Source organism: Physeter macrocephalus, chromosome 7 (genome assembly GCF_002837175.3).
Source record: "Physeter macrocephalus isolate SW-GA chromosome 7, ASM283717v5, whole genome shotgun sequence".
NCBI classification, from domain to species: domain Eukaryota; kingdom Metazoa; phylum Chordata; class Mammalia; order Artiodactyla; family Physeteridae; genus Physeter; species Physeter macrocephalus.
In genome coordinates this window covers 13682061-13697331 of record NC_041220.1, presented here as the reverse complement: position 1 = coordinate 13697331, position 15271 = coordinate 13682061, and the positions used below count along the sequence as shown (strand labels likewise).

General features: G+C 34.1%; 1 protein-coding gene across 2 annotated transcripts in view; it reads right to left on the bottom strand.

Moving 5' to 3' along the window:
• The window catches only part of GRID2 (glutamate ionotropic receptor delta type subunit 2), a 1406179-nt gene that overhangs the window by 676293 nt on the left and 714615 nt on the right, over positions 1-15271 (bottom strand). The window contains exon 3 of one of the 2 annotated variants that reach the window (XM_024126697.2): positions 4441-4725. The exons of the other annotated variant lie outside the window; for it this stretch is intronic. Within the exon in view, the coding sequence (XP_023982465.1) occupies positions 4441-4725 (285 nt within the window). The remainder of the gene's footprint in view (positions 1-4440; positions 4726-15271) is intronic. 2 annotated transcript variants of the gene reach the window in all.

Sequence of the window (15271 nt, the reverse complement as noted above, 5' to 3'; positions counted from 1 at the left end):
TGTGGCCTCTCCCGTTGCGGAGCACAGGCTCCGGACGCGCAGGCTCAGCGGCCACGGCTCACGGGCCCAGCCGCTGCGCGGCATGTGGGATCCTCCCGGACCGGGGCGCGAACCCGGTTCCCCTGCATCGGCAGGCGGACGCGCAACCACTGCGCCAGCAGGGAAGCCCCGTCTGCACAGACTTTTTGCGCACTTTCAATTGTGTACTTTTATTGGTGTCTTGTTGCTTTGCTGGAGTTTTGTTTAATTCTCTGAGCTCTTTATATAGCCTATGTATTTACATAAGTTTTTCAGATATATGTATTGGAATTTATTCTCCAGGTTGTAGTTTGCCTATTTATTTTCTTAATGGTGTCTTTTATGAGCAGAAAATTTTAATTAATACAAGGCTCACGCTGCTTGCTGCGCCCTGAGTATTAAAGATCTCGCTCTCTAATTCAGGAGCGTAGTGTTTTCTGCCAGCATCTATGAAATTGAGGCAGTCTAACTCGCTAGCTTGCAAGTTGGGTAAAATCTCAGGCCCTTCACAGTTCTTGACAGTATCATATTACAACCCCCAGCTGTAAGCAATACTAGGGAATATAGTTTTTCAACTGGAAGTATTGCTCTCTCAATTTAAAAGGGAGAACATATATTGCATAGGCAAGCGGCTATTTCTGCTGAGGGGTCAGCCTACTTTGAGCCCGTGACTGCCCTGTTTCCACGTTTCCAACGATAACCAAACCATCCGAATTGACATACGGTATTTTTCCTTGAATGATGTTAACATGTTGAAGATCTGCAGCCTTAAAGTCAGACATTATCTCTCTTTAATAAAAATGATTCTATACATGTCACTTGTAAACTTTAAAAAATTTTTCAGTGTCAGAAATTACTCTTATGCTTTTTCTATTGTATCAAAATAGTCCAGTTTTTGAGAGCAGGGATTAGTGTTTGAATTCAGGCTTCTTGGACTTACTTTTGAGTCACCTGACCTCTTACTACTTTAGCTTTTTTCATTTGTGGTATAATCATGGCCATCACCAGCATCACCACCATCATCTACCTTACAGAGCTGCTGTGAGGATTAAATGAGATGATACGTGTAAAACATTTAGAACAGAGCTTGGATACAATACATGTTCTCTGTAAGATTATCCCTTGCTATATTCTTGGCTGATAGCCACTGCAACCTCTTTGTACTCATTATACGTGGTTAGGAGTATAGATAGGCTGGGGTCCGACTTTAAATCTCAGTTTTGATGCTCCTCAGCTATGTTTTGTGAACTAGTTACCCATCAGATTGTTTCTGTTTTCCTATTTGTAAAATTGTAAATATTATCTACCTCACACAGCTGTTGAGAAAATTCAATGATACAATGTAAAATATGTATTCTACTGCCTGAATAAAAATGCTCCGAGATACTATTTTTTTAATATTTTTATTGCTGCAAGACTTGCTCACACTGTCTGTTGGAATGGCCGTCTCGCACACACTTAAAGTGAGGTAGGATTCTGAGAGGCAATAATCAAGATCAAAGTCCACCCGTGAAGCCTTCTTTGATCACTGCTGCCTCAATTCAACACTTTCTTCATTGCACAACACTAGCACTCAGTTTGCATCATTCATGACACAACACACTATTTTCTCTATTAAGAGAGTCTAATATAAATATTTCTCTTTCGTTAATTGTAAGCTTCTTAAAAGTAAAGACTACATTCTGTAAAACTTTTAATCTCACGTCTCATATTTGCACGAAGCAAGTGAGCTATGAACGTTTCCTGAATGACATATTTTTAAAAGTTCAACACTTCCTCTCTTCAAGCCTTTTAAAAAATGTCTTGAATCAATCCATTCAAATAAAGTTTCTTTTTTTTCCCCTCTTTTTATCCATTTACTTTTAGAATCAAAGACTTGAATTTTCTTTGTTAAGGAATTTAAAGTAGACTTTTACACTGTGCCCTTAATCATAATTAACTGCTTTGGAAATAAGTGTTTCTCTAATAAACTGGATAAGAAGCCTAATCTTTTTCTTTAAGTATCTTTTTCTAAGCAAAATACATCTTCAATAACATTTGGCTCCAGCAGGCTGCCTGATTCCATCCATGGATGATGCTTAATCCATTCCTTAATGAAAGTAATTCCTGATAACCAAGATAAAAGTCAAGTATAATTCCGATGTTTGAACTTAAAATGAGGACATTGATGAATGGATATGTAAATACATGTAGCCCTCTTCAAGGCACAAGGTATTTGGATAGCTTGATGTTTATTTTGGACTCTAGCCCAGTTCTTTACTAGCAGGATTTATTGTAAGTATCAAAGGAAAATTTTCTTTCATTGAACAAGAGTATTACGGGAAATAATTTTAAAAGTACAAGCAGGGTACTGTTTCGTGAATTATTAAATTAAATAATAAATTAAAGTCAAGTTTATCATCAGAGTAAAGGAAAATGTTTTTCATTATTCCTAAAACAAACACTGCTTCTAGCAGAGGATACGAACACTGTGATTATAGCATCTTATTTACTCAAAGGAAAACAAAGAAAAGAGAATGAGGAATTTCAAATGTATGTAAATGAGTGTGTGACTATGAATTTAGTGTACATTAAAAAACATTTACTTCATCAGTAATTAAAATTTCTTCTCTTACAAGAATTTCCTAACTGTAATCCATGTAGGACTTGGAAACAAGCTAACAAGGAATTTTCCTTCCTCATGGACATTTATAATCAGAGAGTAAAGTTCTCATTTTAATGTTGTAAAAACATCTTCATCAAAAGTTACTTTTCTGTTCTTTATTTTACAAGACTATCTTGATAGGACTAACTAAAAAGTGTTTTCTCCATTTAAAGAAAGATTTAGTGTTTACAAATTCAGTATTTCAAATTATATTGAGCAGAAGTCATATAAGAATACCATTTATGGTTATAAAAACCATAGATAATCTGACTAGAAAAAATTGACAAAGGCATACTCAGTATGTTGATTCCAGAGCTAGAGTTTACTATATTCACTAAATAATCCTATCAGTGACTATCAGATTTGTGTTCCATCTTTACTTTTACTCATGAGCCAATTATTTTTATTTCCTTTTTGTTTATTTTGTTCATTTCAGTCTCTTGGTCTTTGTTCTGTGACCCCTAAATAACATGAATTAAGCAACAAAATAAGGATTTCCGTCCTGGGGACAAAGGACTGTGCTTTTAGAGAGTGCCACAGACTTTTGTCTGAAGCCTACCCATCAAGTTGAATGGAACTCAGCCTCCAAAACCCCATGTGACCTTTGAATATTTAGGGCTAATGTAATGCCACTTGCTCTCCCTCCCTGGGCGTCCACAGGGGCTCTTATTTGCTGCTTCCCAGATTTCTGCCAACCTGTTTGTGCTCAGTTCTACTGATGCCACTTTCTGGCCCACTCTTGTGTAACTGTCCTCTAATATAGTTCCAAATGCTGACTAGATTAGGACAAGAGAACTCATTTTTAAATAGTTATTTATTTGCAAGAAAAATAAGTTGCACTGTAGAGTGTAAATCTTCTTAACTTTTTAAAATAAAAATGTAAAAACCAGGCCCATCCATACTGAATAGAAATTTTTTTCTAAGACTCCTTCTTAAGGCAAATCTCTAAGGAAACACGTTTCAAAATATATGTTCTTTATTTATCAGAATCTTGTTTATTTCCTCTCATTTGAACGTATAGATCTCTACTCCATTTCCTCTCTTCCTAACGACAAAAAAGAGAGAGAAACTATATTTGAAAATCTCTGGGATCAGTCAGCTAGAAAGCAGGTAGATTAATTCAGGACAAAATACTTATACAAAAATAATATTATTTTTGCTTAGTTTTCTTAATGTAACACAAGTAAAAATATTGAGAGAAAGTGTCTTCTCAAAGTATGGCAAATTTAGGTAAAACGCTTTGTGTTTTACTTTAGAAAGTTAAATAAAATAAGTATTTTTATACTACTCAGTATTTGTGTGAGATTTCATTTTGTAGACGATATGCCAGGATAAAAATAAAGTGATATAATTTCAGTGACCTTCAAAGAGTTAAGTACTAAGTGGATACTAAAGTCTACACGAGGGTGTAAGCAAGATACTTCAGATTTTTTTTTTGAACCAAAAAATAGAAATGGGCAATTTTTTAAGTGTTCCAGAATCTGTCCAAAATGATTTTTTCTTATTAGATAGAGATATAAATCTTTTTGAAAGAGGAGAAAGACAGTATTGTTTTTATGACTTCCCATTATTTGAAAGATTGAGATATGTACAAAAGATTGAACTTGAGGTGTTAACAAAGTTTTCTGTTGTTGCGCTACACTTGTAAGAAGAACGTGACAGGACATGAAAACCACAAATAATAATAAGTAAGCTCCTTAAATTTTTCAAGATTTTAACGAAGTTACCTGTCATGCAAATACCAGCTTACAAAATTCATACCAGCAACAAACACTCACCATATTCACTATCATAGAATATAATTAACTTCTGCCAGGCATATTCTGTGACCACTCTCAGGATAACGTCATTTAAGTAGACAGGCGGCCTAACAGAGAGAGTGTAGTCATCATTCCTGTTGCTCCGGGTGACTCCACAGCCACTCCTTGGGGTCCCAGCTGTTGAGCGCTGAATGAAGAGGTGGGGGATGTGCATGGCATCTGCCAAAGACTGGAGGGACCCAGCCGATGGGCAGCCAATGGAGCTGACCAGGGCCAAGATGCCTTGATTCATGAGTTCACAGGCTGCAAGAAAGCACAGTGATATGCAAACGTCAATAGGTTTCATATATTTTCTCTTTTTGAGGAACAGTGAATAAAGCTTACACAGCTATTCTACAACTATGGAAACACTTTTTTTTAAAGGCACATTCCACATGAGGAGATACTCCCATTACAAAGTGCTGTTGGAATAGACATCAAGAATTCTATCCTAATAAGCTATTTGACCTCGTGCAAATTTCTCAGCTTCTTTTGGTCTCAGTTTCATCACCTGTAAAGAGGGTAAAATAGCACGAATCTGTCAGGATTATTGTGTGGATGAGAGATAATTCAGTGTCTGTTACTTGTCTCTCGAGTGATAGGCATCCAATTAGAGTGATAGCTATACTTTTATAATTTTCAATGTATAATTCAGGGAAAAGGTAATTCTTTACTGAGTATATAATACAAAGTTTTAAGAAAAGAGATAATATGCAAACTGGTAAATAAAAGAAGGGGGAGATGAAGAGTCTGAGGAAGGAATTTCTAGCCACAGAAAACAGAGCCATTCTGGTATCTAAAACTTTGATGATGCTTGTCTCTCCTATTAAACTGGAGAAATGAAAATGTTTTTGTTCTTTTCCTTGTTTATCAGAAAACTCATGGGACTTCTCTGGCAGTCCAGTGGCTAAGACTTCGCCTTCCAGTGCAGGGGGTGTGGGTTCAATCCCTGGTCGGGGAATTAAGATCCCACATGCCTCGCAGCCAAAAACCAAAACATAAAACAGAAGCAATATTGTAACAAATTCAGTATAAAGACTTTTAAAATGGTCCACATCAGAAAAATAAATCTTTAAAAAAAAAAGAAAAAAGAAAACTCATGGTGAAATCAAAAGGGAAAACTCATGGTGTACATTCCAGAAACTATCTCATTCTGGTTTCCAACTGAACAATTTCTAATTTCTACTGTACGGTTTACGATCTCTGTTTTAATTTCATTTTAACTACTCTGTGTATGCATATACTCTTACTTCAAAACCTATTTAAAACTAGAAAAAATATAAATTATAAGTAAACATAAAGACACCGCATATATAGAAAAAAAGAGTTCAGAAGTGATATCTCAGAATGCCAATCTTTGAAGTCAAGAGTTTAGAAATAAAATCAAAAGTAAATTTAGAAAGAATCAAGGCAAAATTAATTCCATTTGAGAAGATAAGACAATATAATTGTTCCAGTATTCATTCTAGATTTGAAGCATTCTAGATATATATTCTCAGGATTCAAACTTTATTATACATTGTACTTAATTCTTGAAAAATTTGAAAGAAAAGTTAGACGATAAGTACCTCCATGTAATAAATTGGCCAGTTAATGAAAGCTGACAAAATGAAAGTTTAGAAGTACTATACTAGTGACACACATATAAATATCAAATAAATTTATTATGATTAATGTTAAGCCAACCAACACATACAAAATAAATTAATAATTACTAGGGACATAATTTTCAAGCATGAGCGAGGTAATATGATTTCAAATAATTGTGAAAGATAGCATCAGGGATCAATGCTTCTTAGACCATAACAGATTGCAGGTGAAGTTTCGGTAAAAATCACACATAGAACTTATTCATGTTCATGAATTCAACATTTATAGGAAGCAATACAGATTTGTAGTTATACTTTCAATGAATTTATGCAAAAACACTGGTCAAAAGTTTGTTTCACTACAGAGGTAAACAAGACTATTGCTTGTTTATATAAGCAAATAGAAATTCACTTTTAAAAAAAGATTTTGCTCAAAAACTAGGCTCATTTAGCATTTAATATCAAAATACGAAAAGTGCCTTAAGGTGTACACAGCTGAACTCAATCTTTAGATCACGATAATTTAAAGTGATCAAATGAATGTAATATTTTATATAAATTTACCACAAAAGTTATAGAGAGGTTTGATATGAAAAAATCAGTTTCAGTATTATATTCCGTCACATATAACAATACATGAAAATTATCTATTTTAATCTTCAGATTTAGAAAGATAAACTCTGAAGAGTCATATATTAATCATTCTTTAACAGACAAATTTGCTTTAGTATATAATTTGTGATTTCCTCCTATCAACTATGTTACTTCTATTAACCTCTGTTAGTGAGAACACAAATTAAGCAAATACTAAAAACAATTATATAAGCAAAATGTGTTATTTTAAGACTGTTTGCTATTTGCTATTATCCATCCTGCTACACATACTAGCAAGAACAGCTGAATTTTCCCTATAAAATCAAAGTAACAATCATCAAATTTGCAATCAGAAAACCATATATTATTAGCTCGGAAAGGTAATTTAGAGATCATGTAGTCCAGAATGGAGAATCAGCTTTAACTGCAATGCCAACCATGACTGTCAGTGTGTTCACATCCTAGAACACTGTTTGGAGAAGGATTTGGAGACTCAGAAAGAGTAGCAAAATCATCGTGTTAGATTTCTTATAGGAAGAGACTGGGAGAGTAGTAGCCTGCAAGTCATAGACATGCATCCCTCTTAAAATGCCCCCCACCTTCAATGGTTTACAGTTGCTAAGAACACACACACACCCCGCTTCAAAAAAAAAGAAGACGCGGGTCTCTAACTCATTGTTCAATAGCCTTTTCACCACAGTAAGCAAGGGATATTTACAAACTTAAATTTTTACATGGCAAAGAAAAGATAGAGCTGTCCATCGGGGAAACCTCAATGGAGATTGCCTATCCTCATGTTTGTAAAAAGCAGTAGTCCAATATAGAGAGAAAAAAAAAGAGCTCACACATCTAAAATAGATTGGTACTTGTTGACAGTTGGACACATTAAGAATAGGTCTGCAAGGCAACCTATCAGAGCTATATATGATGCCCATTTTGTCCATTTTACCAATATAAAATGTTGGTTGAAGCAGAGTAGATAACAAATTGATTTCCTCTGGGCATCGACCCTTCCTAGGGCCCTATATAAAAGTTAGTATAAAAAAAGAGACTCATGACAGCAGAAGACAGATTTGAGAAAATAAAGGGCTATACCAAGAACAGAAGCAAAGCTTAGTGAAGCAGTCTATCTTCTACTATAAGAATTCCATGTCTTGACTGTTGGAGGACTGCAATATTTAGAGTTTTAGTTACATACAATGCACACGTTAATTCATTACATACAGGGTGAAAACTGAATTTGAAATATCAGCATGTTTATGTGTGTATCCACCACTGTTTTATTATAAGAATCCAAGCCAAGGATTTCTCAATGGCATGCTGCTTTCCCACTGATTACTTCAAGCCCTGTGATTTACTTAAATTATGCATGCATGTACTCACATACCTCCGAACACATAGAGGATATTGAACAGCTTGCTGGTTTTGTGACTCCAGCTGTCTGAAATTGTAACACTATCAAAGATGTTTGTAGCCTGCATTAATTGCTGAAAGCATACCTTTTTTTTTCTTTTCTTTCCTCCCTCCCTCCCTTCCTTAGTTCCCTCCTTCCTTCTCTCCCTCCCTCTCTTCTTTCTTTCTTGTTTTCCTTCTTTCTTTTCTTCTTTTTTTTGCTTTCTTTTTTTCTTTTTTCTTTCTTTCTAATAGCAACTGCAATTAGCAACACTTTCACCCTTTTTGGTCATTCGGCAGTTATGGAAATGAAGTTCTCTGTCTAAATACATAAATTTAAGTTAAATGATGTTCAGGTGCACTATTTTTTCATTTCTGAAGCTAATCAGTTTATTTTTTTATTAAGTAAAATAAGATTAAAATAAAATCTATTAGGGGTTTTGAAACTGATTATATGTTATTCAATATTCAATGAGAACTCAGTAAATAATTTTGGATAGCACCATCTTTCTTGAATACACTTATCCCCTGTGATATTTCTTCTGATTTATTTATATTGACCAATTTGTCCTGATATAACATCTTCTAATGATTTTAAGTCACATCAGGACTTTTGCACATTCAATTCATAGACTTATTCTTCAACACTTAATTATCAACTTTCAACAATGGGCCAGGAACTTCTTTGGAGACTAGATAATATATATGGCAGCTTCTATCCTCAAAGAGCTCCCAATCTACTTGCTATATTGGTTCCAAAATCTCCCTTGCAACAGAATTCAAAGTAGAGATTTAACACAGATGACTAATTTCACTCCAAGAGGTTCTACTGGTAGTCATGTATTTGCATTATGATATGTTATCTGAGTAGTTCTGATGTGTAACCCTTCCTGGAACACACAAGTCTGGTGGATTGTAACTGCAATGCTCTTTGAGGTGACTGTTGCAGAACACCTAATATTCGTTGACTTTCCTTTACTTTTTCCCAATAATATTGTTGACAATATAACCATAACTGGAGAGCAGAACTTCCCTATTTTTCTAATTTTCTTAGTTTGTGATTGGGGATGAGGTATAGGAAAAGAGGATACACAGAGTTAATAAGAATAAAAGTATCTCAAAAGTGACCCTTATCTTCTTTCTATTTACCATGATAAACTAAGAAGATTTCATTCTTTCATGTTTCTCTGACTCAGACATAACGTATAATATTTACACATTTCAACAAAAAGAATAAAATACCTAGGAATAAACCTACCTAAGGAAGCAAAACACCTGTATGCAGAAAACTATAAGATACTGATGAAAGAAATCAAAGATGACACAAACACATGGAGAGATATACCATGTCCTTAGATTGGAAGGATCAATATTGTGAAAATGACTATACTACCCAAGGCAATCTACAGAGTCAGTGCAAACCCTATCAAATTACCAATGGCATTCTTCACAGAACTGGAACCAAAAATCTTAAAATTTGTATGGAGACACAAAAGACTCCAAACAGCAAAGCAATCTTGAGAAAGAAAAATGGATTTGGGATTAAGGCATTACCTCTATACTTTCAGCTCCAAATATGTAGATTATATACAAAATATTTGGCCAAGGATGAGAAAAGCTACTGAGAAGCAACAATGAAATATTAAGTATAATTCCAGTCAAGCCCTAGAGTGGTTTTACCAACAATGATGTGATAAAAATGATAAAAAATATTGACTAAATATTACTTTATCTATGTATATATGTTTGGAACTTACAAAATGTTTTTATATTCATTTTACCATTTTATCGACATGATTATATTGAATAAATTCCTATTCTCATTTATTGAACACTAAATTGAGTGTTACGTTTTCAGTAAGTAGTGGAGACAAGGCTGGAACCTGGATTTTATGATATTAATATGTACTTTACAACCTTTCAATTATGTATTTCCATAGCCTCCTATTTTATAAAAATTCAGATTAGTCCCCTCTCCTTTTAATGTTACTTTGGTAATTATGCAATGAACACACATATTTATGCACATATACATCTATACGTTGCATATGTCAAATGTATACACTATACCAGGCAAGTGTCAGGTACTCAGGATGAAAGGGTCAAAAATAGGTAAGTGTATAATGGGAGAGACATAAGATGTTCACATGAATGTATAATGATGTGGTAAGTAGCGGTTAGGTCAAAAGGAGTCATTAGTCTATAGTAGCTCAAAAGCATTTTTCCTAGACTATGAGTTGGGAATATGAAGAATAAGTAGTGAAAAGGAGTTACCTTGATGAAAAAGGGTGAAGAAAATATTTCCAACTAGAAGAAATATAATGTGGTAGATGCTTTCTACCACAGAAAGATGCTGTGGTAGAAAGACCATGTATTACCTAAGAGGCAGAAAGAAGAAGCAGGTAGCTAGAGTACAGAGACCACGATGGAGAGTGGTATAAGATGAGGATGGAAGGATAGGCAACAAATGTGACCTTAGAATGGGTTTGTCTTTTTGTCATTAATTTGAAGGAAAGCGTCACATATTTTCAGTATCAGCCCTTTATCTGTTATTTATATGTTAAAATATCTCTCTTTACTCTTCCTGTATTTTAAATTTATGTACAGTTTAGAAGATTTAAGATTATTATACAATCAAATTGGTCAATCTTTGACCTTTGGGAATATCTTACTTAATATCATGTGTAGAAAGGCCTTCTTCCCACAGCCTATGGACTTATAAAATGATAAATTTATCTAAAACAACATCTTCACCATCCTATACCCTATGACTGATCACCAGCTGACAGAAGTTAGGACTCCCGGAAAGATAGCTATAGGACTTTAAGAATCTACATGAGTGCAGAATGTTATATTTAGTTGATACAGGTAAAATTTGATCTTTGTCTGCATAATCCCAGCTAACAAAGAGTGAGGATTAAACACAATTGTGACAAGAATAATAATCCATATTACACTATATGTCTGTCTTCGAAACTTTTTCCATCATTTTACAGACATTCTAGTTATTAAAATTATTATTCTTTTATAATATGGCATGTCCTGGATTTAGAACTGATTCTTTCAAGACAAGTGACAGAATATTAATATACTCCAGCAAATTAAATATAAGAATAAGAAGATCTTGGTAAAAAATATGATGAACTATGTATTCAGTCCAATCTATATCACCACTAACCCAATTACTAAAACTGTCTCCAAGCTGGTGTGATTTCATAGCCTTCAGCTTAACCTTTCTCCAATCATCCACATTGTAAACAAGTATTATCTATTTTTTTTAGATCTCACTAAGTCATTTCTGTGTCTTAAAGGCCATCAATAAAAGACTGAGGGGCTATTACAGACTGGAGGAACTAAGGAGAAATGACAACTAAATGCAATATGGGATCCTGAATAAAATTCTAGAACAGAAAAAAGTTATTAAGGAAATTGATGAATTTTAAGTAAGGTCTGTAGCTCACTCAGTAATATTGTATTAGTGTTAACTGCCTGTTCTTGATAATTGTACTATGGCTAGGTAAGACATTAATATCAGGGGAAGGGGGTGAGAAATACAAAGGAACTCTTTGCACTATTTTTGCAATTTTTCTATAAATCTAAAACTACTTGAAAATTAAAAGTTAAACACAGATAAAACAGCCAGTGACTTCCAACTTCTTCAAGAAAAGCTTAAGCTCTTGGCGTGGTGTACAAAGCCCTTCAAGACCTGGCCCCAGTCTACAGTTTCATGTTTACCTCTATCTCCTGTTCTTTGCCATCACATCTGCCTGCCATTCCACACATTCTCCTACGGCCATGCTATTTATACTATGATTTCTATTATTTTTCCAGCAGTCTAGGAGGCTATACAAATAATTTTTTTGACATATTAACAATACTGAGTCTCCTGATTTATTACCACGGTATATATCTTCATTTAATTCAGTCAAATTTTTTATAAGCAATATTTTGTAGTATTCAGTAAATAGGTCTTCCTTTCCTTTGACATATTTGTTGCTAAGTATTTTTTATATTTATATTCTATTGTAAATGAAACTGTACTTCAATAAAAATACTTATTACCTAGACAGAAAAATAAACTTTTAAATTTTAATTTAATTTTTCATGGCTAGAGTATAGAAATACATCAGATTGCTGCATACTGATTTTACATTACAGAATCTTATTAAACTCACTTATTAGTTTTAGTTTCCTTGTTTTGTAGATTCAGATAGTCATGTAATCTTCAAATAAAGGCATTTGTACTTCTTCCTTTCTAATCTGTGTACCTTTTTATTTCCCTTTTATGCCTATTGCATTGGCTAGTACCAGTACAATGTTGAATATACGTGGTGAGAACAGCCACTTTTTCCTTGTTCATGATCTTAGGAGAAAAACATTTGATGTAACCTGTAAGATATTTTTGACCATGATCTCTCTGAAGCTGAGGAAGTTCCCTTTTATTACTAGCTTGCTGAGAGTTTTTATCAGCAATGGATGTTATATTCTGTCAAAAGCTTTTTCTGCATCCATTGAGATAATTACATTTTTTTCCTTAGTCTCTTAATATGGATAAGTACATTGACTGATTGCTGAATGTTAAACCAGCTTTGCAAGGATAATGTTGGCCTCAGTAAATGAGTTGGAATGTAGTAACACCTATTTAGTTTTCTGGAAGAATCTGTGTTTAATTAGTGTTATTTCTTCTTTAATGTTTGGTAGAACTCAAGAGTAAAACTTTCTGGAAGTGGAGTTTTGTTTTTGAGAAAGTTTTTAAACTGAAAAATCTATTTTTAAAACAGATATGGGGATGTTCAGCTTATTTATTTCCTTTTGAGTGAGCCTTGGTAGTCTGTGTCTTTCAAAGAATTTTCCCTTTTCATCTAAGTTGTCAAATTTATTGGCATAAAGGTGTTCATAATATTATCATGCAATCCTTTTAATATCTACAGAATCTGTAGTGATGCTGCCTTCCTCAATCATGATATTGTAATTTGTATCATCTCTCTTTTGTTCCTGATCAGTCTGGCTAGAGAATTATTATTTTTTTTTACAAGGTTCTCAAGTGTTTCTTTCTTTTTTTTTTTTGAAATTTTTGAATTTTATTTATTTATTTATTTATTTATTTATACAGCAGGTTCTTATAGTTATCCATTTTATACATATTAGTGTATATGTGTCAATCCCAGTCTCCCATTCATCATACAATCACCCCCACACAACTTTTCCCCCTTGGTGTACATACGTTTGTTCTCTACGTCTGTGTCTCAATTTCTGCCCTGCAAACTGGTTCATCTGTACCATTTTTCTAGGTTCCACATATATGCGTTAATATATGATATTTGTTTTTCCCTTTCTGACTTACTTCACTCTGTATTACAGTCTCTAGATTCATCCACTTCTCTACAAATGACCCAGTTTCGTTCCTTTTTATGGCTGAGTAATATTCCATGGTATATATGTACCACATCTTCATTATCAATTCATCTGTCGATGGTCATTTAGGTTGCTTCCAAGACCTGGCTATTGTAAATAGTGCTGCAGTGAACATTGCGTGCATGTGTCTTTTTGAATTATGGTTTTTGCTGGGTATTTGCCCAGTAGTGGTATTGCTGGGTCATATGGCAATTCTATTTTTAGTTTTTTTTTTTTTTCTCTTTTTTGCGGTACGCGGACCTCTCACTGATGTGGCATTGCTGTTGAGCAGCTTTTCATGTGCTTCTTGGCCATCTGTATGTCTTCTTTGGAGAAATATCTATTTAGGTCTTCAGCCCATTTTTGGATTGGGTTGTTTGTTTTTGTAATATTGAGCTGCATGAGCTGTTTATATATTTTGGAGATTAATCTTTTGTCTGTTGATTTGTTGGCAAATATTTTCTCCCATTCTGAATGTTGTCTTTTCATCTTGTTTATGGTTTTCTTTGCTGTGCAAAAGCTTTTAAGTTTCATTAGGTCCCATTTGTTTATTTTTGGTTTTATTTCCATTACTCAAGGAGGTGGATCAAAAAAGATCTTGCTGTGATTTATGTCAAAGAGTGTTTTTCCTATGTTTTGCTCAAAGAGTTTTATAGTGTCTGCTCTTACATTTAGGTCTCTAATCCATTTTGAGTTTATTTTTGTGTATGGTGTTAGGGAGTGTTCTAACTTCATTCTTTTACATGTAGCTGTCCAGTTTTCCCAGCACTACTTATTGAAGAGACTGTCATTTCTCCATTGTATATCCTTGCCTCCTTTGTCATAGATTAGTTGACCATAGGTGAGTGGGTTTATCTCTGGGCTTTCTACCCAGTTCCATTGATCTATATTTTGGTGCCAGTACCATATTGTCTTGATTACTGTAGCTTTGTGGTATAGTCTGTAGTCAGGGAGTCTGATTCCTCCAGCTCCTTTTTTTCCCTCAAGACTACTTTGGCTATTTGGGGTCTTCTGTGTCTCCATGCAAATTTTAAGATTTTTTGTTCTAGTTCTGTAAAAAATGCCACTGGGAATTTGATAGGGATTGCACTGAATCTGTAGATTGCTTTGGGTAGTATACATCTTCACAATACTGATTCTTCTAATCCAAGAACATGGTATATCTCTCCATCTGTTGGTATCATCTTTAATTTCTTTCAACAGTGTCTCATAGTTTTCTGCATACAGGTCTTCAGTCTCCCTAGTTAGGTTTATTCCTAGGTATTTTATTCTTTTTGTTGCAATGGTAAATGGGAGTGTTTCCATAAGTTCTCCTTCAGATTTTTCATCATTATTGTATAGGAATGCAAGAGATTTCTGTGCATTAATTTTGTATCCTGCTACCTTACCAAATTCATTCAATAGCTCTAGTACTTTTCTGATGGCATCGTTAGGATTCTCTATGTATCATCCTTGTCTTGTTCCTGATCTTAGAGGAAATGCTTTCAGTTTTTCACCATTGAGAATGATGTTTGCTGTGGGTTTGTCGTATATGACCTTTATTATATTGGGGTAGCTTCCCTCTATGACCATTTTCTGGAGAGTTTTTATCATAAATTGGTGTTGAATTTTGTCAAAAGTTTTTTCTGCATCTACTGAGATGATTATATGGTTTTTATTCTTCAATTTGTTAAAATGGTGTATCACATTGATTGATTTGTGTATATTGAAGAATCCTTGCATCCCTGGGATAAATCCCACTTGATCATGGTGTATGATCCTTTTAATGTATTGTTGGATTCTGTTTGTTAGTATTTTGTTGAGGATTTTTGCATCTATATTCATCAGTGATATTGGTCTGT